General features: G+C 49.3%; 1 protein-coding gene across 1 annotated transcript in view; it reads left to right on the top strand.

Annotated features, from left to right (window-relative positions):
• Positions 1–6,435, top strand: part of CLIC4 (chloride intracellular channel 4) — a 34,424-nt gene extending 27,989 nt beyond the window's left edge. The window contains exons 5-6 of the mRNA XM_067311315.1: positions 1,245–1,426; positions 2,200–6,435. Coding sequence (XP_067167416.1) covers positions 1,245–1,426; positions 2,200–2,364 — 347 coding nt within the window. The 3' untranslated portion in view covers positions 2,365–6,435. The remainder of the gene's footprint in view (positions 1–1,244; positions 1,427–2,199) is intronic.
• The last annotated feature ends 17,186 nt before the right edge of the window (positions 6,436–23,621 follow it).

Below are 23,621 nucleotides of genomic sequence, written 5' to 3'. Positions count from 1 at the left end.
CCCTGTGCAATGGCCAGTCAAAGCTCTTGAACTGAGCAGTAAGGACTTTAAGGGCCAGCATTGTCTTCCATGCAGAGTTTGTGTCATGCCCCAGTGGTTGAGTTTCCTTCCATGTGATGGAAGGCCTTATTGCATACTTGATATTTGACCTTTGTTGGATTGATTGCTCCCATTCAGACTTCCGAGCGAAGCCTAGTTCATCTTGTCTTTTTTTAATGGATTAAGGCCTTTCTGTGTGGAGAGAAAGTAATAGCTGGAAGGTGAGAATGCCTGCTTCTGCGATTCAAAATCCTGAGATCAATAAGAGATAAAGAATGCAGAGTTCGGCTTTTAAATCATTTAGTACAAATCTTTTACCCTCCATGCTTGGAGGGAAAACTTAAGTCATGGAATCAGAATGCCTTTCTGCAGTATTTCAAATGGAAGGAGGCAAAATACTTGCAAATATTAAGGCTTACCAAGAATACTTTTCAGTTTTGTGGGGTATGCTGCCCTCTGCTGTTTTCAGTTAACCTCTTCAAGTGTAGTCTGCATGTTTAGTTGTGCCAGTTTAGCTGGACATGCGACATTAAACAGATTAAGTTTAAGTGAATGCAAACCCTAGGATAGCTTAATTCTAATTAGTTTAAGCCAGTTAGGAAAAGTCTTAAGAAACTGACATAAGCCATTTTTAAACCAAAAATAAACATTTGTGGACAGTCTTTGCTTATTTTAAACTAGTGCAAGCTCATGTATAAACCAGCTTTTAGGTAACCTGCATCTGTGTGATATTTAAAGGGCTTTAGAGTTTGCTTGTTTTTTGGTAGCAAAGGTTTCGGTTCAATTTTAGTGCTACTACTGACCACAAAGGCAGCTTCGGCAGTGGCATTGCCACAAATTGTACTGGTCTTGGAAATCCTTCAGTATACGCTCTGTTCTGGGGAGTACAGTGATGTGAATTATTTCGGGTAGCCTTAGTAGCAGCACTGTGATAACGGAAATGATTATTCTCCTCCGGAGTTCTAGGTAGCTACATCTTTACTTTGAAAATACAGTCCCGGTTTTAACGCCTCTCGGAATGGAGTATCATGATATTTTGATTGATTTGTCTTTATAAACTTTTCTGTTTCACTTTGTTTCAGTTCTCTGACACTTTATTTCAGGTCCGGTACCAATATCAGTATTCTAAATAGTAACTTGCTTTGATATGTGTGCTTGTGGTTTGGCTTTCTCTTTTGTTTTTAAAACTGTTCCTTCCTTTGTAGCCTTAGAACGTGGCCTCTTGAAAACCCTCCAGAAACTGGATGAGTATCTGAACTCTCCTCTTCCTGATGAGATAGATGAAAATAGCATGGAGGATATTGCAGTTTCCACCCGCAAGTTTTTGGATGGCAATGAGATGACATTAGCGGACTGCAACCTGCTACCGAAACTACATATTGTCAAGGTAAATGACTTGTGACGTGTTTTGTGTTATAACATGATAATGAAGTGAAAGATGCTTACAATTTATGACATTTGGGTGTCCCTCTCATTTCAACTATATGTAAGTTCCCAGATAAATGTAACTATAGTATTAACAGTACATCAAGCTAGGTGAGAGTTGAATTTGGTGAAGGTGAGAACCAGCAGACAAGTAGGATAGCAGATGATGCAAGCCAAATCCCCTTTTACTGCACTGGCAAAATGCTCACATGGAATAAGTTGCAACACTTAAAGAATGAGGTAGTGGAAGGACCGTGAATGTCATGTGATGCTAAGTGGATGTTTTCTCACGTCTGGAGACTGCTCTGTTAGTAACAAAGTAAATAGCACAATGCAAAATACAAGGATTGTAAAAAACAAAAACAAACAAAAAGCTACAAGTTAAAAAGGTAGTACGGGATAACTACAAGAGTGAAGAGTTGCCTATATAGTAGCAATGGCTTGATTGCTTTTCAGTCTTGCATGATCTTTGTCAGTTTTGCACTGCAGATGGAGCTACAGATTAAGCTTATGCCTGCATGCAGAGGCATTTACCTCGTGTGAGGGCAGTAATACAAACTAAGTGAGGCAGCATGCTGCCAGGTCCAGGCACATCCCAGAGGGGCAGGTTCTACTGAATTTAGAGCGACTGTGAGCTTACATGTTGCAAGAGTAATATAAGAAGAGTGAGACATGGAATGGAAAATTGGTTTAAGTTGAAGGATATAAATTCATAATCTAATTCTTTTGTTCTAGGTGGTGGCCAAAAAATACCGCAACTTTGAGATTCCCAAGAGTATGACAGGGATTTGGAGATACCTGACAAATGCTTATAGCAGGGATGAATTCACCAATACCTGTCCCGGAGACAAAGAAATTGAAATAGCTTACAGTGATGTAGCCAAGAGACTCACTAAGTAAACAGCACTTGCAAAAGAGATGACTTTTTGCATATTCCATAACAATGCTTCTAACAGACTGCTCTTTTCGTATAAGATAGCAATTTTTTTTGCATGAACTTGCAGTTATTCAAAGTTATGGTGGATAGACCAGGTACAGTAATTACCTAAAGTTTGCAGACTTTAATTATAGTCTTGTTTTTCCTTACCTCCTTTTGTAGCAAGTCCGAATATCATTAATGCAGTTATGTTAATATTGCACTGGGGTAACTAGATTCTTCAGTATGAAGGGTTATCTTGCCCCTGATACTTTTCTTTGCAAACATTTGGTCCCTGTCTACGAATTGGTCTAGGATACTCTCTTTCTATATGGTACAAGGAATATTTATGTATTTTGGAATTTATTGCTTTTCCAGAAGATTTACACACAATTGTCATATCTGTGACGCATTGAACTGTACCTGCTCGTCTATGCCATTTACATTTAGAAGGGAGCTTATTATCCAAAAGAGCCATTTGTAGAATATTTGGCAACAGTTAAAAAAAAAAAATTTTTTTTTTCTTGGATTTGAAACCACAGGGATGATTGAGAATGGACACAAATGTGAAACCTGGATTTGAACGACCTCAAACATCAGGGAAGTTTGAATCTAGGCCTGAATGCTGTAGTGGGAAGCTCGCAGTTCAGAGTTAGTATTTAGCTGTGTGTCTTCAAGGGCTTAATGAGCTCAAAAAAAAAAAGAAAAATATCAACAGCCTACATTTGTCCTGAATTCTGAGTTGCGGCAGATGAATAATTATCAGGATGCCCTTTTACATCATGAAACCAAAAGAACTGGATGCTTGCCATCTGTTCACCTTAAAGATTACAAGTGGCTTTCTTTTTGGTAGTTAAGAACCTTTATTTTGTGTAGGTCTTTCTGACAATATTTACTTAGAAAACCTGTACTGTCATAAACAAAGTACATGTAAACATTAGTGTTCTAGTTGACAGATAGCTACTGTATATGGTGAATAGTAGTGCAATGATTAGTGATGCAAGACCAAACACTTACAGCAGTTAAAGGTGGAATCTTTCTGGGAACTTTTTTAAGCTATTTTTTTCCTGAAGAAAGCTAAAGTGACCTTTAAGGATAGCATTTGCCTTAAATTATATTATGCATTTTTCCTGAAAGGAAACTCTTTTAGTTACTCTTGTAAAGCAACGGTGCATGAAAACCTAGTCCTTTACATTGGATTTATCTTAATTGCTTGTCTGTGTGCCTGGACTGCAATTTTGCATTATCATAATCATTGCACTACTATACATAATCTTTTTACAGCAACACTGAGGAATAGCACTACAATTTTTTAAAAGCAATTTTCAAATATTTCTAAACCAGGGAATAGTTTTTTTGTTTAAAATTAATGATTTTGATGCATGAAATAAACTACTAGGTTATTTTTAAAAGACCATCATAAGCAACTCCAAAGAATGATAGACATATGCCTATTTTTTTGTAGAGATACTTTTATATTTAACTGATTTTAGAAGCTGGAAAGTGCTATTCCTTGTAGGTTGTTCTTGGAATATTTAACATCCTGCAATAACATGAAAATGCTCACATAAATACTTTTATACACTAATTTTTTTGGTAAGCACTGGCTTTATGAAAAACAGCCTGACTTTTCTAAGCATCCTGCTTTTGCTACTTTATATACCCATGAGGTTAGCTTGACATATAAGAGGTAGAGTAAAAGATCCATATTTGTATACATGGCTTGTGGTGCCTTGTCTTGCCTTCCTAGAACTAGAATTTCAATATAAAGGCAATTAGCAATCCTGTTACGTGGCTTTCGAAGACAACCATAGATACATTTAGACCCTATTATGATTTATTACAGAGGTATATAGGCACAGGAAAAAGAAAATTCTGCAGAGCAACCTGTTTAGGAAGAACTTAATTGTAGCCATTTTATAATTCCTGTATTCTAATGTCACGTTCTCATCCTGAATAAAGTTTCTCAGCAGTAATAATCCTCTTTAGGGGTTCAGTCTTTGCTATAACGTGACATCTAGAAAGAGGAATGATTTCCTCTCTTGTTGGATAAAAGCATTTTTAATGAAACAGGGTAAAGAAAAAAACCTCATTGGTCCGGTGCTCTTTGCCGTTGTATAGTTAACCTTTAAAAACAAAGTAGGAAGCAATGTAACTGTGGGCATAGTTTTGTTGAATTTTTAACTCTACATTAAAACCTAGATCAGGATGGCTCTTGGAAGTTCTCTGAGGTTGTAGTAATCAGGTCTTACTCTTTTAAAAACAAATTAGCCGTTGTTTACACACGTTTCAGTACACCAGGCAACTGTGCATACAGTCATGAAAACGCTTTCATGCAGTTTTCTAATGTGCACTGCCTACATATCAATGCACACAAATGCTTAACTTGTTAAAATGCCAGGCTTGTTCTCTTTTATAGATAATATATTCTCTCTACTTTTTAGGCAATCTTCAAACAATTGTAATATGTTATACTCAGCATTAAGTATTTTAATGATTGTGTCTGAAAGCTTGTAAACAAAGTTGAAGCTCTTGCTGTAACTAATGTATTTCTTATCTCAATACAGTGAAGTATTGAGTGTCAGAGCCTTTCCCTTATAGGTGTAATTCAAATGAGGACCAGGTTAGCAAATTATAAGGCTGTTACCATATGATAACTGTTAACTGTCCTATGTGAAAGGATTTGGTATCCTTCTGGCTTCCTATTGCACAGTTTAGTTGTGTTGTAACAGAAGCCGGCCAGCCTCTCGCTGGCTTCAGCGGAGTCGGGAATCTAATGGAGAGTGAAGAGCTTTCACCTCTGTAAGTGATCCCTTCAGATCAGAACAGCTAGGGTGGTGTGTAAAAGGCTTAGCGTCTGGTGTGGGTAGAGCACTTTCATCTGGCCCCAATCACCAGCGCTACATTAATTAAAAAAAAACCTTTCATAACTATGTAAATTCTTGAGTTCTGTCAACTTGTTTACAATCTGATCTTTAAATGCATTTTTAATTTCATCAAACAGCAATTAATCTACCCCCGTTTAAATTTAAAATGATGCTTCTAGCCCCTTCTACAATTTAAAAACAGCAGTTACCCTTTCAAGTAGGCATTCCAGTTTGCAAGTTGGTTGCATGTATTAGCATGCTGAATAACTTACTTTATTCTCAAGCTGAAATATTCTTCAATTCCCATTAAAACAGGTGACTCGTGTGTTTCCTGAACATAAAGGGAAAATCCTCATCTTCACCCTGTTTTTGTGTGGGAGCGCAGTTTATAGTATATGCATGATTTTTTCTTAACAAAGCTTTCCTTCTTGAAGAGACTCCTTATGTGTACAGAGCTGCCTGTTGAACAAGAGGCATGTGAACGTCTGAAACAATTTCATGCACTCCAAAACTTCCCTATGCATCTACTGTTCACTGCTGGTCTGTATAAATGTCCCACATGGACAGTTGCAGCCATGTAGCTTGTACATTTGTATTTTCCCATAAAATTGGTGTTTTTTTCCGCAATGGGCATGTCTAAACTGATTGAGTGAGAGTTGCGTGCAATTTCATGGTAAGAAGGGAGATATAATCAAGTTTTTATGCTAAAGTAGCAAATTAGCATTTCATATCAAAGGAACACAGACATGAATAAATCGAAGATGCTTGAGCCAAACCCACTGATGCCTATCTCAATGTAGAACAAAAAGTGGCTAAGTACAGTCAACTTTTTTTTTTTTACTCTTTGCCACTCAGAGTACTATCTGAACACCTCCAATTAATATTTTCAGAAGAAAGCTTTATCCCAAGTGAAAAATATTTAATCTGCCTCAGAACCTGTGCCACCAACTATTACATTTTGTTTCTGGAGGGTGTTGGGGGGGATGGGAGAATAGTGGAGCAGAAGAGCATATAGAGACTCTCAAGACAGGACATCTAGAATTGGAGCATTGTATACAGAAATACTTGAAGAGTTGATACAACTTACTGTAGTTTGCTTGTCTTTCACTCTCTGGAACATCTTTTACAGATATACCAGTATACTGCTGGCAGCTATTGTTAAAAATAAAATTATATTTTCACTACCAAGCAGATCTTTCTGTTATTTCTGAAGGCTACAGTTTGTGTATGTGTAAGCTATGACTAGCATATAGTGTGCTGAACTATAGAATGACACTTTATAGTAATTATATTTTCAATTTTTGGCCTTCTCTGTTTACCAGTGGCATTGTGACTTAAGGCAGAATATGTGCCATTTCTTACGTTATAATGGGCTGTAATGCTCCTTAACAGAAAGGAATAGAATGATTTGGGAAATACTAGATTCTCCTATGAAACTCTGAAAAATTTTTCAGATTTTAAGTGCAAACTCTTAGGAACTTAAATTTTGGTGGCTTGTTTTTCTCTGGAATACTAGATTTTCAAAGTTAAACGGGGTTAGGTTCTGCTATTGGAGAACTGGTTAAAAATATGTCAAGAAAAATTCTTATGCTTGGTTGGAGAAACTTGTTTATACCCAAATAGTCCAATAAAAGTAGCCACTTCAAGAGTTGAGATTGAATTGATGTCTCTAAAGCAACTGTGGATGTCAGACTTCAGTGCTCTTATTCTGAGTTCCCTTACTGTCTTTTGCTTGCAAATATGTCTTAACTAGCCATGGTAAACCCCATACACACCTGCTTTTGAGTATGTTAACTAGGTACTAGGTCTTCAGAGCAAAGACCACCAGACACTAGTTCACCAGACACTTCAAAACTTCCTGAGCACTATCACGTCAATCTCTTGTCTGTTTTGTGAGTGCTTGAGGTGCATCTGGGGTCTGATTTTTGTTTTTGAAAGGAAATTTGTGGAATCCAGAAGACATTCTTGGAGCCTGTAATCTGGGATACCATCATCTGTGTTTGAGCATGTGCAGCAAAGCAACAGACATGCTTGAAGTAGGAGCAAACCCAGCAATTAAACACATGGTAGGAATACATATCTGTATCACTATGCAATTTTACTGACCGTGATGTTTGTGATCAGAGTGGGGTTTTGCAATAAGATCTGCAGTCACCTTGTTTGAGTTTGGTCACGTACTTCCTTGAAATGCAGCGCTATGGACCATGAGGTAACACCTTGTTAATGTGAAGAGCAGACTGAAAGGGAGCAGTGTTGAGCTGTGAAGATGCTCTTCCTGCATGGCAAACGCGGTAGTCTCAGGTATTCATCTCATGATAAATATTTTTTATGACTATGATTTGCTGCAAGAGCTACTTTTGACCAGTTAATAAACCTGCTTTTACTAAATTTTGTTTTAAGACACCTCAAGTGACAGCAGAGTCTGGTGTGGAAGGTTTCTTCTGGATGTCCTAGCAAGAAACAGCTGGATTTTGGATTCAGTGAAAGCTATGGAGCCCACTCCCAAACAGCTGAGTAGCAATGTGAGCAATGGAAAGAATTTAAGAGCTTGAAGGGAGCTGGGTGAGGCTGAATGTTTCTTATCTGTTTTTGACCACTGCATTCTCCCTGTTCTCAGGGACAGCGCTGATCCAAATAATCTTGAACTTGTAACTTGTACCCAGGTTTCATAGCTCTGGCTTCTCCCTCTCTCTCTCTCTCTCCAAAAATGTTACCATGTTCCATAAGGAAAACTAGTTTGGAGGTTTGTAACAAACTCCAATGGTTTAGGATCTGGACCACCTAAATTGTGGTATGTAGTAACTGTGAAAGCAGTCAACGTCTGCTTGCGTCAGTCACAAGGATTGAGAGTGATGCAGTCTGAGAACTGCAGTGACTACTGCAAAGTATTGTGTCACTCTCCTCTCTTCCCCCTACCCCAAACATCGTCAACAGGCTTTAGGCTAGCCCCCAGTTAAATTTAAGTGATCATTTTCTTTCTGTTTCTACTCTGGCCTATTCTTACTGAGCCTAATGATGTACTGGAGATTGCGTTAGTCTTTGGTACCAAGCAAGGGGAAGATCTGGGGCTCTTGACTGTTGGCTCACTTTGAGGTGTCCAACAATAGCTGTGTTTTTAATGGTACTAGCTTGGCATCTTGTCTGGAAATACTGTTTTAGATACTAATCAGCTTATTTTTGTGAGATTTCACTGAGTATTTCCTAGAAATAAACCAGGATTTTGTTAGCAGAGTTCCATTCTTACCTAGGACTATCACATGCGTTTCAGAAGATTGATCTGATTTTGTCTTGGTTCATTCCTTTAACAATTAGTACACTTTACTAGGACTCCATTTTTTTTTTTTATTGTAAAGAGGCTAAAATATACTAGTTGCCAAAAGCTGCAATAATATTAATTGTGCTGTGGAAACTCCAGAAACAATTTTCTAATTACTTCCTCAACTCATTTTTTTTTTTTAATAAACAGCAGTAAAATACAGCAGCTAGAAAGCTGAGGAGACCCTACTAGTGTCTCTGACTACTCTCTGGTGTAGGAATAAACCAATTTGTCAGAGGGTAGTCAAGACTTTTATGGAAGGAAAAAGAAAACTGGGCAAACCTTTGTATTCAGTGAGATAGAAAAGGAACTCATTTGACGTGGTTGCCTGAGGGCTTTTGGACACTCATTATAACGAAAGCTAAGTATGAGCTGAATGTCTAAACATTTTTGCTGTCTCTGAAAGTCTCCAGGAGAAAGGGTGGATGTAGTGACTCATGAATTAAGAATATGCTTTACTACAGTGGTTCCCAAACTCCTGTCTGTGGATCGCAGGTGGTCCAGGAGACCTGGGAGAACTTTTATGGGCTTGTAGGAAGCAGGGGATATTGTTAACAAACAGAGGATGAATGGTCTCAGAGAAGCTAACTGACCTTTTAATCACAGAAATTTGGGAACTGCTGCTCTAGGGCTTTGCTTTACTTTGCTGAATTCTTACTGGAAAAGGAAGATTCTTCTTGAACTGGTGAATAGTTCACACCCAGATTCATGGTTTTGGGTGGTCTCCTGTACTCAATAGGTATAGTGGTGAGACTTAAAGCAGTTTAGTATGTCTAATAAAAAAAAAAAAAAAAAAAAAGAAAATGCAGCAACACTGGCAATAACAAAGCTCTTTAGTCTGGGTTAGTATTTTTCCAAGGCAGTAAGCTGCGACTGCCAAAAGTGTGTGGTGGCTGGGCAAGTTGGGGTCGTGTTCACAGTGCCCAAAAGTAACCAGAGATTGGGGGAGGTAAATTGTGGTGAAATGCCATGAGATAACTTCTGAAACTTAAGATGACTTAAAGAGCTGCCTGTCTTTTAACTGTATGTGAGAAAATGAAGTTTGGAGGGAGGTAAGCAGCTTTTTCTCTCTGCAGATCCTACTGCTCTTGGTCTTGCTAAACTTATGAGCTCTCAAAGCTGATGCTGGATGGTTTCCAGAGCCGGAAAAAGAGAACTCATGATTCTTTGACTCAAGAGAAGAACTGCTGTGTTCTTACCACTGGACAGAGAGATGAAAACAGTTGCTAAACAAAGATCAAACATGTGAACTTTATAAATAAACAAACAAAATTGATGCTAAGGGACGTCTCAACTCCTTTGCCTAAGGCGAAGGGCTTGGCAGGACCTAGGAGAATGACTTTGTCAGTTTGCACATGGAATTCTTATTTTAAAGAGTCTGATTAAAGTGATACTGCTCTTAATGAGTTTGAAGGTGCTGCTGGTTAAAATGGCCTTTTCTGTCCATGTATTGGTAGTGTATGTGGGGTAGAAGAGAAATCATTTACAGTGGTGAGCCCTAAATGTAGAACACGGCAACATTTTAAGTGGCGTGTGATTAAAAAGCTGATCGTGGGAAGCTGCTGTTAATAGTAAAACACTTAAAGGCAGCAGCTTTGGTGCCGGAGCTGTGCAGAAGGAGCTTAGTCAACTGTCTGAGAGGTGCCTGCAAGGCAGCGTTTGGCGGTTGAGGGGGTTTTCTGTTCTGATGTGCCTTTTAATCCTCCCGTTCCGGTCATAACTTCTGAACTTGCCCGTTAGTAAGATGGGTCTGTGTGTCGCAGAAATGGATCTGCTCAGTATCTTACAAGAAGTTGGTGGTGGGGGTGGGAGCAGAACCCAGTAGCATGTAGCCCTTCTTTTTCCCTTTTCCTAGCAAATTTGATAAGTGACATGAACGGGGAACAGGAAGCTTGTTGGTCAGTCTTTTGCCCAGCATATAGGCCTAACAGTCTTGACTTCCCCCTCTTGTTGTAAACATTAGATATCTTCCATCTTCGACAGCTTCTGCTCCTGTATCTCCTTTGGTTCAATACCTCTCCCGCCAGCTGCAGCCTGTGCTGTATGATGCTTTAATTTGTATGTGCAGCTGGGGCTGGCTCCCGTTTTTAATACAGAGCAGCCCACTCCAGTCCCCTGGCGAGGGCAGCCAGCTGCAGGCAGCTTAGCGCGCGGTAGCCGAGATCCTCGTGATACAGCCCTCTCGCAGAGGCCCAGCTGCTCTTTGCATGTCATGCTCTGTGTGCGCAGCTTTCAGGGGAGAATGAAACTCCAGAAGGATATTCCTGCAGCTGCTGTGGGATGCCAGGCAAAGATGAGGAGCCCTCTCTCCTCCCTGAACAATGTACTGTCTCAAGTTTGAGTCTCCTTTAGAGTCTTAGTGTATTTAAACATGAAGTATTAGCGCTGGGCTCTCTGAACAGCTGACAACTACAGCTGTTACTGTGCAGCTGCACAAACTCTGGAGGCTGCTGCTGTGGCGAAGTCCTCGCTGGGCAGAGTCTAATGGGGAAGAGGGGGTGGCCTTGCCAAAAGTTCCCTAGACTTGACTCAAAGGGACTGAGAGTTCATTTCTTGTCTCTGCTGGGCAAGCCTTTCCCCTTTGCAGTGTTACAGTTTCACTGTCTTAAAAGGGGAATAATTCTCCTTAAAAGATTCCTTGAAAGATTTTGGTAGTGCTTTCCATCTCTAGCTACCAGAGAGGAAAACTTGAAAAAGAAGAGGCTCTCAGGGACAATCCCGTCCTGAAGAAACCCACATGAAGATCTTCTGAAGGGCAGAACCGATGTGTGATACCGATGGCACTGCTACACCTTGCCTTGTGTCAGGAGGCTCGTGGGGTGAAGAGGGAGGCTGAGGTTGCTGCAGTGGGCAGGGGTGCTTGAGGACAAGGACATGTGCCTCAGGGAAACCGGCCTTTTATTAGCTCTGCTGGCCTCAGTGACTTCTGTTTATCTGCTTTGCTGGCTCATCGAGAATGAAGTTACATCGGGGTAACAGCTATGTTAGCGTTCATACGGATTCTGTGGCTTGTAGCTGAATTTTTTTGTTTGATCTGGATGGGCTCATCTGTACCCATGAGCTCCTACTTTGGTGTGTTTGGAGCAGACCAAACAACGAAGCTTGGGCTTTTCTTCTCGTCATTCAGGGCACTGAATGGGGCAACGTAAAACGCTGTCTGCGCGCACTGTGGCATTACCTGTGACAAACGGGCACGTGAAGCCAGGACACACCGTTCAAGGTCACAGGGACATAGGGTAGGAAAATGCTGAGAGTTATTACAAATCCTGCTTCTGTATGTGGGTTTAAGGTGTCGGCAGGCATATGCTGCTTCAGCTACTTCTTAGTTTTAATTTCCTCAGGCAATATTTCTTATAGGGACTGGGAGTTCCTGTAGTTTGTGTTTTTATTAAGGCAGTGGTTGGCTCTTTGTCTTGCTGCACCCACTTGCCTAGGAATCAAGATATGCAACAGCACATGCGCATTTACTGCAGGCATCATCCAAGGGGTTGGTAGGTTTGAGCTGTTCAGCATGAGCTTTCTTCAAGGAGGTCTATTTTCAGTGTGTTTTTTGGACTTTGAACCAGAAACAACCATGCAATAAAACTTGCCACAGGAAGGAATGTGAAATAATGCTGCTCTGACTGTTGTGTGATTTCTTCTGTGCTGGATTCATTGAGGAGAGGAATTTTGCACACTTGCAGGCAACTGGCAGGATGGAGATTGTCCCTTGGTCCCAAGCTACCTGCCTTCCAGGAATACAGTGTGCGACCGACCAGTTCAGTTGGTCTAAAATCCTTTCCTACTAGTGGCAGTGAAAGATGCACATGAGCAAGTTTTCTCAGTGCGACTAGCCCACAGGGCAATGCAATTCGTAGATATTAGTGTGCACAGTCTCTTCTTGGCCTCCCTGTGTCTTTTCCCTCCACGCGAGACTTTCCCTGTGGGTAGGTGCTCCATAACTTGTTACTGCAGAACTTGCTCTGCTTTCCCATGAAATTTCTGGCTGCAGACTGGATTTTGCAGGACTATTGCGTTGTTCTGAGCCAGTTGGCATTTCATAGCGTCCTTGGGAGCGTGAAGGATTTTGGAAAGTCTGAAGTAAGAAAGGTACCACTGTAATGTGCTGGAGGTGATGAGAGGCTAACTGGGAGCCACTAAACGGGGTTCCTTAGGGCAGGATCCTGCCTGTGAGCCTTTAGAGCTGAGACGCAGGTGCTTGACTGCAGGTCCAAATGGTTAAGTCTGTGCTTAAGGAGGGAGAGGCTCCTGAAAGTGTTGGATGGTTGTAAGAGAAGGATCCTGAGTATCATAACGCGACTCCATGCATTGGAAGTCTTTGAAGTCTTCTCCTGACATCCATCCCGTACCAGCATCTTTCATCCTTCGCCAGCGCTTCCCCAGCTGAAGCTATTAAAGGGAAACTACAGAAGCCATAAATCTTGGCTGTTAACATCTCCAGTGGTAAGATTTCACAATGAGCCCGAGTTGCTGCGAAAGATAAGAGGAGGCCTTGAAACCGAGGCAAGTTGTGACTGGTTCCCAAGAATAGCTGAGCTTCACAGCTTCGTTGGGGGTCCCTCCAGGTTACTCGCTTTCGGGCACTGTACTTGGCTCTGCCGCTGACTCTCTGGGTGCCCTTGTGTGAGTCACATAGTGCATGTCTGCGCTGTGCGGTGCCGCGTGGAGGAGAGATCCCCAGCTATGACCTGACCCGAAGGGGTGAAGCTGCATCAGTGGGGTGCTGTGTATAGGTTAAACAAGCCTGCTGCCATACTGTCCTGCTGCAGTTATGATTTTTCCAAGGATTGATCTTATCACATCCACGGGGAGCTGAGCTTACAAACGCTCCCAGAGTTAACAGAGGGGTCAGGAAAGGCTCCAGGAGTCCCGATTCCCCAAGAGCCCCTCTTCGGCTGCACCGTCTGCTTGGAGCAGGCAATAAAAGGCGAGATCTCTTTGCATCTTTATGCTGAGATAGTGGCTGGAAGGCGCTCTGCTTTATCAGGACGGCAAATAGGAGCGATGCCTGGGAATGTTTCCTTGAGTGAGTGGGAACATTGTTAGTGGGCAAACTGGAATCAATGTTAAGCTCAATCTTATTTACACCCTTGCTGTGATCCTGATCTCTGCCCAGCCTAGAGTGCATATCTGTACAGAGTTCACTTCAGTATAAAGACTTGGCTCTGCAGAATACATCGGTGCATCAAATTGTCTGCTAGGCGCCTCCTGAATGATTCTCTCCATGGGAGCCTTTTTTTCTCATGTCTTCTCCACAGCACCAGTCTAGCAAGTCTCCTCCTTCCAGCTGAGCAGCAGGCAAGGAAGAAGCGATGGGTCTGGAGGAGAAACTAGAGTCCAGTTACCCACGCGAGAGAGCTGGTGGCGCTGTGGCAGAGCGCTCGGAGCTTCTTTGGCCTCTCCATGGCAGATGCTTTCCCATCAGCGTTGCCATTTCCCCCCAGTGGGGTAGAGGGACAGGGAGCAGCTCCCGTCACGTTTGGCCAAAGGCAGAGCCCTGCTGTGAACAGCTCAGGCCTGCAAACTGCTCGCGCTGTCCTGCTGGCTTCGGTGGCTTTGCTCTGCTCTCTCTCCTCCTCCAGGCATCAGAAAGAGCCTCCAAATAGTTCTTTTTCCTTCTCCGATGTCTCCCCAGCATTGCCAACTAAAAACTGTCCTTCTGGGGAGCAATCGCCTGCTGCTCTGGCCACGCGCTGTTCCTCGGGGCCTTGCTTTGCCACAGCGAGGCTGGCGGTGCCAGAGCGTGCGGAGGGCAGAGCAACCCCGCGTGGACCCAGCGGGGCTCTTGGACCCAGAACTAACGTGCAGATGAAACCAGAGCTTTGAGGAGATGAACATTGTGTCTAGGGACTCAGAAGCAGCTGCTGGTGAGAACCTCAGGCAGGCAAGAGGTTTCTGAACTTGTTGCCCTCCAGGGATGACTTCACTCTTTGCCAGGGCATCTGCGTTGCTCGCTCAGACCTCTGAGTATCAGCTACACAGATGGGATTTCTTTTTTTCTTGAGCTGAAGACCAAACTCCCAGGGCTTGCTGTGCAACCGGAGACACCATAAGCCCTTCCAGGCACTGTGTTAGTGCAAAGGTGCAAGTGGTCCTAGCCTCTCGCTGCCACTTCTGAGCAGACCATATGGCCACAGCAAGGATCTCGGGGAATCAGGACTCCTCGGGCTGCTCCTGGCCCTGATGTCAGTGCCGCTTTGTCCTCTGTGTGCAGAAGAGGGCCTCAGGGTCCTGGAAAGCATGTTGGTACTTCAAATTAGCTGTCAGGAGCCTTCTTGAAAGGTTGTTTTCTTGGGGCCTTTTCTTCCCTACATCAGTCTTGGTTGCAAGCTGCCTATATACCCTAGTTGTGGATCTCATCACGGAGTGTTGGCTGCTCTGCAGCGGATTTTGCTTTGGGAGCTGGGTCTCCATTTTGATGCGCATTGGCTCTCAGCTTTCCAGAAACAGTGTCGAAAGCGGGAGCCGCTTCTGTTTGAGAGGTGGGAGAGGGTCCCTGGGGGTGGCTGCTCTGCAAAAAGTGCTCCGGGATGGGAAGATCTGGGGGACACGGCAGGTGACCTGTGAAAAGCTGCTCTTGGAGTGGGCCAGAAGCTCTTTGTGTTTAGGAGCAAGATCTCGGTGGCGTTACTGCCGTGGGGAAACGCAGCACGCAGGCTCCTGGCCTCTCTGCTGTTCAGCAGATGCTCTGCATGGGCTGCTGCGGGCGATGCTGCACAGACTGCCTCTTCTTGAAAATGCTGGGAAAACTGGGAAACATGGGAAAAACACTTGGCCACCACTGAGAGCACACGGCAGAGGTGAGCGCGTACTGAACGACTGATTTGGGTCCGGCAGAAAGCGCCGGGGGCAGATGGGCTTTTTTTCTTCCTGTAAACCCAAAGTCTGATAGCCTCAGCGGCCCTGTTTCAAGGCCGGGGTTACGTGGTGCTCGTAACCTCTTGGCAGAGCAGGGGCGCATCATCCGCTGCTGCTTCAGCTGTCCTGGACCAGCCGTCCTGCCAAGACCACTCAGGAGGGACGGGGCTTGGTTTAACCGAAGTTAAGCATAAGCCCCCGAGCCGGGGGGGCTGCCAGGAGCCGGCCGGCCTGTGGGGGGCAGCCTCGGCTCAGGGAAGCCCGGCGGCCGGGCCGAGCTGCGGTCGATGCTGATGTCCTTTGCTCTGGCCCCGGTGATGACTTGGGGTGCTGGGATCCTTTCTCAGGTGCATAGCAAATTCTCACGGTGAAGGCCTGGCCGAAGAGGCTTGCACAGTCCTCAGTTGCCCGCAAAGCCCTCCCGTTGCGGTGCTGGACCCTCAGGAGGACTGGCCCAGACCTGGGAGCATCTGCCAACCCCCAGACGATGCTCCCTTGGAGCTGGGTTTTGGGATATGAAACCAGTTCCCTTCCCAAGTTTCCCTGGAGCCGGGCACCTTGCCTGTGAAATAGCTGCAACCTCTGTTCCCACCCCCCCGGTTTAACAGTTTTAACATCCCTGACTTGCGGGTCGGAGATGACCACGGGTGGGATTGGGACCCTTCTCGCTGTGGCTCTGTTAGCTGTGCCAGTTCCTTAGCTGCCATGTGAATGGGGCACGTGAATGCTGCAGATGGCACCAAAATAAGAGGTGCCCTCAGGGGGGCATCCCGTGCCACGCTGTGAGCCTATGGGGCCAGTGTGTGTTGGCTGCGTCTGGCTGCACCATGCACCAGATCCCTCCTAGCCCAACAGGCGGAGAGTGCCGGAGACAGACAGGCGCTGGTGCTCGCTGTCGTAGGAGTCCCCACTCTGAGAATGCCCTAAACTCCTTGGACAGCTCTGCAGCTCAGGTGAAGCACAGCTGTAGATGCAAGGAGGTTTATGAAGATCCCAGGGGCAAACTCACCAGCAGAGCTGGTGTTTGTGAAGGCTGTGTGATGCCTTTCTCCAAAGCCCACCAAGCAGGCCAGTGGGACAAATGCATCTTATTAGGGCGTTTTAAGACCATCTCTTTCCCACAAGACATTTCCTTGGCCCATCCCTGATTATCCCAACCCAAGGCTGGATACCAGAGTGGCTCCACTTGCAGTGTGCTGTTTGTGCAGTGCCCAGTGCTAATTAGCAGAGCTGAGTATATGCCCTGTGCTGGACTCCTGCTCTGGCCACAGGATGTGGCTTCAGGTCACTTTAGTGACACGTAATGATGATTACAGTTCTTATGGGAAATTGGGTTCCTGGAGCTCTGCTGAAGCAGGAAAGTCCCCACTGCAGGTTTGCAGCGTGCCTTCAGGGTCAGCAGAGAGCTGATGGAGAAGAAAAGCACCTCTCACTTCTTGGTTTCTCCCATAGCTCTTGTCAGCCACTTCTAGGACGGCCTTAGCAGCGAGATCTGAAGGTACTTTGTGAGGGAAGGGGCTCATGTAGCCGTTTTGCTGGCAATAGCTGGACAACGTCTGCTGGACAATGCTGGGTGGCAGAGTCAGGAACTAAATCCAGCTCTTCAGCTGGTGCCTGGTGCTGCAGCACAAGCCCTTGGCCAGTCTGGAAAATCAAGGATGTGGAGAGAGTTTTAGCTAAATCTACCATAAGGTTTGTCAGGCCTCTTTGATCTGTAGAACTGTTCAAGGATGAACATTGATGCTGCCCTCTAGTGTGATGTTGGGGAGAAAAGAGCTCACTTTAGGGTCGTGTTGGAGGTCCTCCCTTCGCTACCCCATGCAGCAGCGGTCAATGCTGATGTCCTTTGCTCTGGCCCCGGTGATGACTTGGGATGCTGGGATCCTTTCTCAGATGCGTAGCAAATCCTTGTGGTAAAGGTCTGGCCGAAGAGGCTTGCACAGTCCTGGGTCCTGCTCCTTCAAGGATCGCCTGCAAAGCCTTCCGGCTGCGGTGCCGAACCCTCAGGAGGGCTGGCTCAGACCTGGGAGCATCCGCCAACCCCCAGACGATGCTTCCTTGGAGCTGGGTTTTGGGATACGAAACCAGTTCCCTTCCCGAGTTTCCCTGGAGCTGGGCACCTTGGCTGTTACAAGAGCAGTACCTGCTGCCCATCTCCCACCTAACCAAACAGGGACAGCCTAAACGACACACATACTGCTGGTGACCACAACAGCTTTGCAAGATGCTTAAAGCTCCGCAGATGCCCCGAGCCTCTCTGCTGCTCCCCGGCTGAGTAACTGTCCTTGCTGGGCGCTGCCCGGGCTCCGTCCCAGCCGTTACTATGCCGAGGTGTTGGCTACGTGTTTTAGACGAGCTCGTATTCTTTGCTATTGCCGGGTTTCTGCAGATGCCGCAGAAGGCGTGTTATTAACGCAGATGAAAGGCCGAGGAGCGAGTTTGCTGTGCTCGTGCATGCCCATGGGGTAAGTTTTCTGCCCTTCCCCCCGGTTTTTATTGCATCCCTCCTGCATCAAAGCCGCTTCGCGAAGCGGGCGAGCTCCCCAGCAAGGCCCTGCAACGGTGCTAATGGAGCAAAACCACAAAGTGCTGCGCTGCTCGGGAAGGAGCAGACGGAGGGTCGGGTCGGGCCGAGCCGCGCTGACAGCTTGAGCTTTCGCTTCCTGCAGCCTGTTGTTCTACCGAAAAAGAGAAAGCGAAGGCAGCCGCTCTCCTTCCTGGAGACTCCTCCACCTGCCCCGCGTGCTTGCTGACTCCGGCATTCCTCCTTCCACACACTGGAAAGATTAATCACTCCAGTCGGAGCTCGGTGTGACCGGGCCAGGCGAGACATTCCTCCGCTTATCGACACTGCTGCTTTGGGCCGAGGGAGCCCAGCGGTCCGCGGCTCGCCCCGGGCCCTCGAGGTGCAGCAGCCTCCTCGTGGCGTTTGGCCACTCTCGCCTCCGGCGCGGGGGGAAACCGGAGCCCCCCGTGCCCTCCTGGAGGGCCTATTCCAGGCGGGAGCTAGGAAAACCGCCCGGCAGTGAAGCAGAGGCCAGGTCGTCCCGCTGCTGCCGGGGCGAGGGACGCGTTGCAGCGCTGCAGGCGGATGCTCGGCCGTGCGCCCTGGGCGAGGGATGGGGCTCGGCATCCTCCAGCCCTGCCTCCCTGCGCGGCGGCTGCTCGCCCGTGCGGCCGGCCCGCTGCAGACGCCCCGTTTCGGGCTGGATACGTAGAGCTTTTGTTCCCTTTTGTCACCCGTTTCTAGTCTCGTTGCGCCCTGGGCTGCTGGGTAGCAGCAGGATTGCACAAACGAAGCTGTTGCGGGACCACAATTTCAGAGATTTTTTCTTGCTATTAGTTTTTTTTCTCCTTTCCTTTTTCCTTTAGTTTAAAAAAAGAGAAATCCCTCCTTTTGTGCATTTTGGACCAAGCTTGTCATATTTCTGAGAGTCTCCAGTGACTCCTTCGTCCTACAGACTTTCTGGAGTCCTCCTTGTTAGAGCGAGAACTGCATGATTCATTGTGTGCTGGAGATTTAATACTGCACGTAAAACATTCCCGGTTCAAATTTGTTTTCTTTCTTTCCCCCCACCTCCCGCTTTTTTTTTTTTCCCCCCCTCGTTTCTTGGCTTCTCACTTACATCCTGGAATTTCTTCACAAGACATAAAATAAATACATTCCCAAATATGTCCAGGAGGAAATGACCCACTTGGATTTTTCGGCTGCTGTTTCGTGGCCATGCGGCTCGTTCGGCTTGCTTGGGGCGGGGGGGGGGGGGCAATTTTGGTGCCCAAAGAGCCCTTTTTGGTCATCCAACCTGCCTGACCTCTGCCCGAGCTGAACCCCCCCCCCGCCGCATCCCAGCCTTGGCCAGCCGGTGGGTCGCTGGGCTGCTCTCATGTCTCGTGCATCCAACGGAGCGGAGGCTGGGGCCAGCTTCTTCCACGGACAGAATGCCCCAGCAGGCAGGTGTGCGATGGCCTGAGCCTGGGACGACTTATTTGAACCCTTTAATTAGAGGTTGCCTAATAGCTGCCTGTAGCGAGGTGCATCTCTCCTGCTCAGCCTCTGCTGCTGCCTTTAAATACATGGTAACGAAGTCAAGTTGCTCTTAAGCATGACCCGAGAATCAATTTTCCAGAGGTGCCCAAGGCTGCGTTGGGTCCTCGCAGCAGTTTCTCCCGTGCAAGGGGGCGCTCAGTACGTACGGAGACCCCCATTCCCAAGAGTCTCGGCTGGAGCGCTGGCTCGTGTCGCGTCCCGACCTTGCGATGCAAATGCCCGTGAACCTTCCTGTGAACGCGGCGATTTGGGCCCCACCGTTATCTCTGCGCTAAAGCGCCTTGAGCGGCTCCTTGGTGCGCGGAGGTATTTATACGGCAGCTTTCCCGCTTCCCTGCAATTCCCGGCTGCTGCTGCCTCCCGGCCAGCTGGCGCCCGAAGCCAGCGTGGCGCAGCAGGTCTTTTATTTTGGGCAAGCCTCTTTCAGGACGGCCTTCTCCAGGTGGCCCCGAAGGAGGAGACCTTCACAGCACCTGAGCCTGGAGAATAGGGTTTGCTGCTGGCGCACCGAACCCGCTCCGAAGGGCTTTCGGCCATCCCGAGCACCCCCGTCCGCCCCAGAGCCGGGAGACGCCGGCTCCTGCTCCCATGCCAGGCTACGGACGCTCGCACGGGGGGTCCTGCCCTGTGGCACCATCCGGACCAGCAAACGCTGGGGGAGCAAGCGAAGGTGAGCGCAGATGTGGTTGTACCAGCTCGCTGATGGACCAGAGGTTTAGCCTTAAGGCTTTTTTGTTTAATTTTGCCCAGGATCTGAGCTTCCTTCGCAGGATCACAGCACGGTTGAGGTTGGGAGGGACCCTGGAGATCATCTAGTCCAACCCCCCTGCTTGGACAGGGTCATCTAGCGCACGCTGCCTTCTGCAGCTTGGCCGGGGGAAAAAAAAGCAGTCCCGGGGCTGCATGCGTACGGCTGAGAGGACTTTTTGGAGGCCTTTTAGGTGGCCTTTTCCAGGGGCGCTTCCTTCCGCAGGTGCCTCAGCCAGGCGCCAGCCGCCCGCCGTCGCGCCGCGGGAGCTGCGGCTCGCCGCGGGAGCCCAGCGCCGCTTTGGTTCGCCGGCCGGTAAACAGGGCGGCTGGGGCGTCGCGGCCGCCGCGGGGGGCCGCAGCTTCCCGGCCGGGGTGGGGCGGCAGCCGGGGGCTGGAATTGCTGCAGCCGCCCGGCTTTCATCCACCTCTGCCGCTGAGTCAGCGCCCTCGGGGGCTGGCGGCGAGAGCGCGGCTCCGGCTCGCGCTCGGGCTCGCTATACATAGGCAGCGGGGCTGCCGGGAGGCGATTTAGGGACCCGGCCCTCCCCGCTGGCTACCTGGGTGCCCAAGCGAGGGAGAAAAACCCCGAGATGGGCAGTTAAGCAAACCCGTTTCGCTCCGCGCCGGGAGCGGACGAGGAGCCCGTCTGCGGTCGGCCGCCGCGGTTCGGCTGTGGCGGAGGCGACTTCTCCAGCTGCCCTGGTTCGCTCCTGGGAACGCGCGTGACGGTGCAAAGCCAGCCGGCGGCTCCCACCCTGGAGCTCCCAGCTCAGCAGGGACTGGGTGGCGGAGTGAGCCGGTGGGTCACCGCCTGGGTTTCCCAGCAAGGCAGCTGCAATTCCCAGACCTTTTTCCCACCCAGTCGGAGCGGGCAAGCGTCAGTCGTGTTTCCGGCCAGCCCCGGCGGTGCCGTTGCCACCCAACATGTGGGTGGGCTTCGGACCAGCGGAGGGGACCCGAACCTCCATCCTGCCAAGGCGACAGAGGCGGAGGTTTGAAGCTGGGGCTTCCTCTGCGCCCGGCGTCGCTTCCTTGGCTAAGCAACGCTTGGCGGATCCCGGCGATGCAGCAGCTCCCCAGCACACATGTTAGTGGTTTTGAGGGCTAAATTGGACCTTGAGAATTAGCAGCCTTGTAAGTCAATAACAACATGTCCTAATGAATGCAAGCTGGCCCTCGGAAGCGCCAGCTCCGGCGCTCGCCCGGGATCCCGCGCCGGGGAGACGACCAGCAAGCAAGCAGGAATGCTTCAGCTCGAGATGAGCAGGAGATACAAAGCCGACGTCTCGGCTGCAAACACGCCCCGACCGTGGGCGGCGGTGGCGGTGGCGGGTGCCCGAGCCGCGTGCGGTTGTGAAACGCGGCTCTGCGCCGGCGCCTGCAGCCCACCTGGCCCCGGCATCCCGCCTGGACGGGGTGGGCTTTCAAACCGGCTGCTGAACGCTGCACTGTCGTGCCGTGGCCGCGGCGGGGAATTGCTCCCCAGAGCCGTCCCGCTGCGCCGCGCCGCCAGCAGCGTCTTGCGCAAGGGCTGCCTGCGCGCTCCCCCTCCGGAGCCGCCTTCGGAAACCCGCCCGGCCTCCGCGCGCACCCTTCGTGCACGTTGCCTGCTCGTGGCCGGCCAGTCCCGGCTGCGCTGGTGGCGTCAGGGCAGGCAGGAGGCGACGGTGATGGGCATAGGGCCGGTTTGCAGGTGCTGGAGACTCGCTGTAGCTGTCCTGTCATCTAGCCTGCTCCGCCACGGAGAGCGGCTGGAGCAGATGGTTCGGGGTCTGGCTCCATCTGCCCTCGCACGGTCGGTAGCTCCGGGTGACCCCAGCGTCCCCGCGACCTCGCCCAGCCGCTTTCGGACCCTCCCTGTCCTCGACCCTGACAACGAGCTGCACCGGCCAGCGCAGCTCTTCCTCCCGCCGGCGCGTGACCCTGACGCCCACCCGCCCCCTCCAGGGGCTGCGCTCCGTTAGGATTTCGACTCCCAGCGTCTCAGCACGTGGTCGGTCTTCCCTCTAATTGCCTGTGATGGTCGTGCGAGCCTCCGTTGTGCCAAAAAGCAGCCGGGAGGGCTTCCTGCCCCGCGGCGCGCTGCTCGCTCGCAGTGCGCCAGGCAGCTCGGGTTAAAGCCCTGCTCACTCCCGTGGGGATGTTTGCGAGGGACCCGCGCGGGGTTTGGGGCGCGATGCCCACGACAAGACTTGGGCTCGGGCTTCGGCTCGCACCCTGCACGTGCCACCGGCGAGAGCAGCCAGGGACACGCCGGGCTCTGCTGCACGTCGTCCCGGGGCGACCGCACCATCCCGTCCGACCGGTCCAGGCGCCGACTGAGCCGCAGCAACGTGGGGCTCCACCGGTAAAACCGCTCCAGGGAAAGATCTAGGAAAAGGCTGGCTCGGTTGCCTGGCTGTCTCCTCCTCCTCCTCCTCGCTCCGGAGTCACCCTAGTTGCAGGTAAGCTTTAGCACCCGAGCGATATTCATCACCCATTAAGGCGATGCTCGCCGCACGGTCCCTGGCACTGGCTGCCTCGCAAAGCCACGGGGTGACACCACGCCGCCGGAATTGCTTCTTGACGCCAAGCTGTCCACTGCCAAATCGTCTCCCTTAGCTCGCAGCTAACTTCCCGCGAGAGCCGTGCGGCCGGCGCCGGGGCGCGGGGCCCCCCGAGCCGTACCCGGGCTGCGTTTGGAAGCAGCTGGCGCTGGAGCTGGCGGCGAGCGCAGAGCAAGCTCGCGGGGACGAGCTCTGCCGCGTCCTCGCCTCGCAGCCCCTGCGGCCCTGGCGCTGGGCAGCAGCGTGGTGGGACCGGGGCAGCACCTGGCCCCTGTCATCCCACCGTGGCCCCCAAGCTGGTTGGATAGAGAAAGGGTCCAATTTCCTAGAGCTCCGCCAACCTCCCACGACTGCTTCCACGCTCGGCAAATCCTGGATGTATCAGGTGCCGACCCAGCGTCCTCGCTGCAGACCTGTCCCTATCTGCATGGCGTGGTGGTGTCTCTAGTGACCTGTCCTCACTGGGACGTGTGGGTCTCTCCTGCGGTTCCTGGGGCCCTGAGTGCCTTGTGCTGTGCGGTCAACTGGCCGGCAGGTCAGCTGGGGCACGTGGCTGGACCTAGGTGTTAAGGATTCCTCCGGGAGTTGGGACATTTTGGGTCTTTCCCCTCCAATCAGCCCCTGATTTCACAAAACCTGCAGGAACTTGGTATCTCCAAGCCCTCTCCCATCTCCGTTGGACTTGGAAACAGGCTGAAGTTGTCCTGCGCTCGTCGTGCAAGCGCCCTGGGGCGGACGTGACGGCGACGCCTCGGAGAGACGCGTGTCTGGGGAGGCTCCGGCCGGCGTGCGCGTGGCCTTTGCAGGGAGCAGCCGTGGGAAGCTGGGAAGGGCATCCAGGGCGGCGCTTGCCCAA

Source organism: Apteryx mantelli, chromosome 27, assembly GCF_036417845.1.
Source record: "Apteryx mantelli isolate bAptMan1 chromosome 27, bAptMan1.hap1, whole genome shotgun sequence".
NCBI lineage: Eukaryota > Metazoa > Chordata > Aves > Apterygiformes > Apterygidae > Apteryx > Apteryx mantelli.
This window is presented reverse-complemented; position numbering and strand designations above follow the sequence as displayed.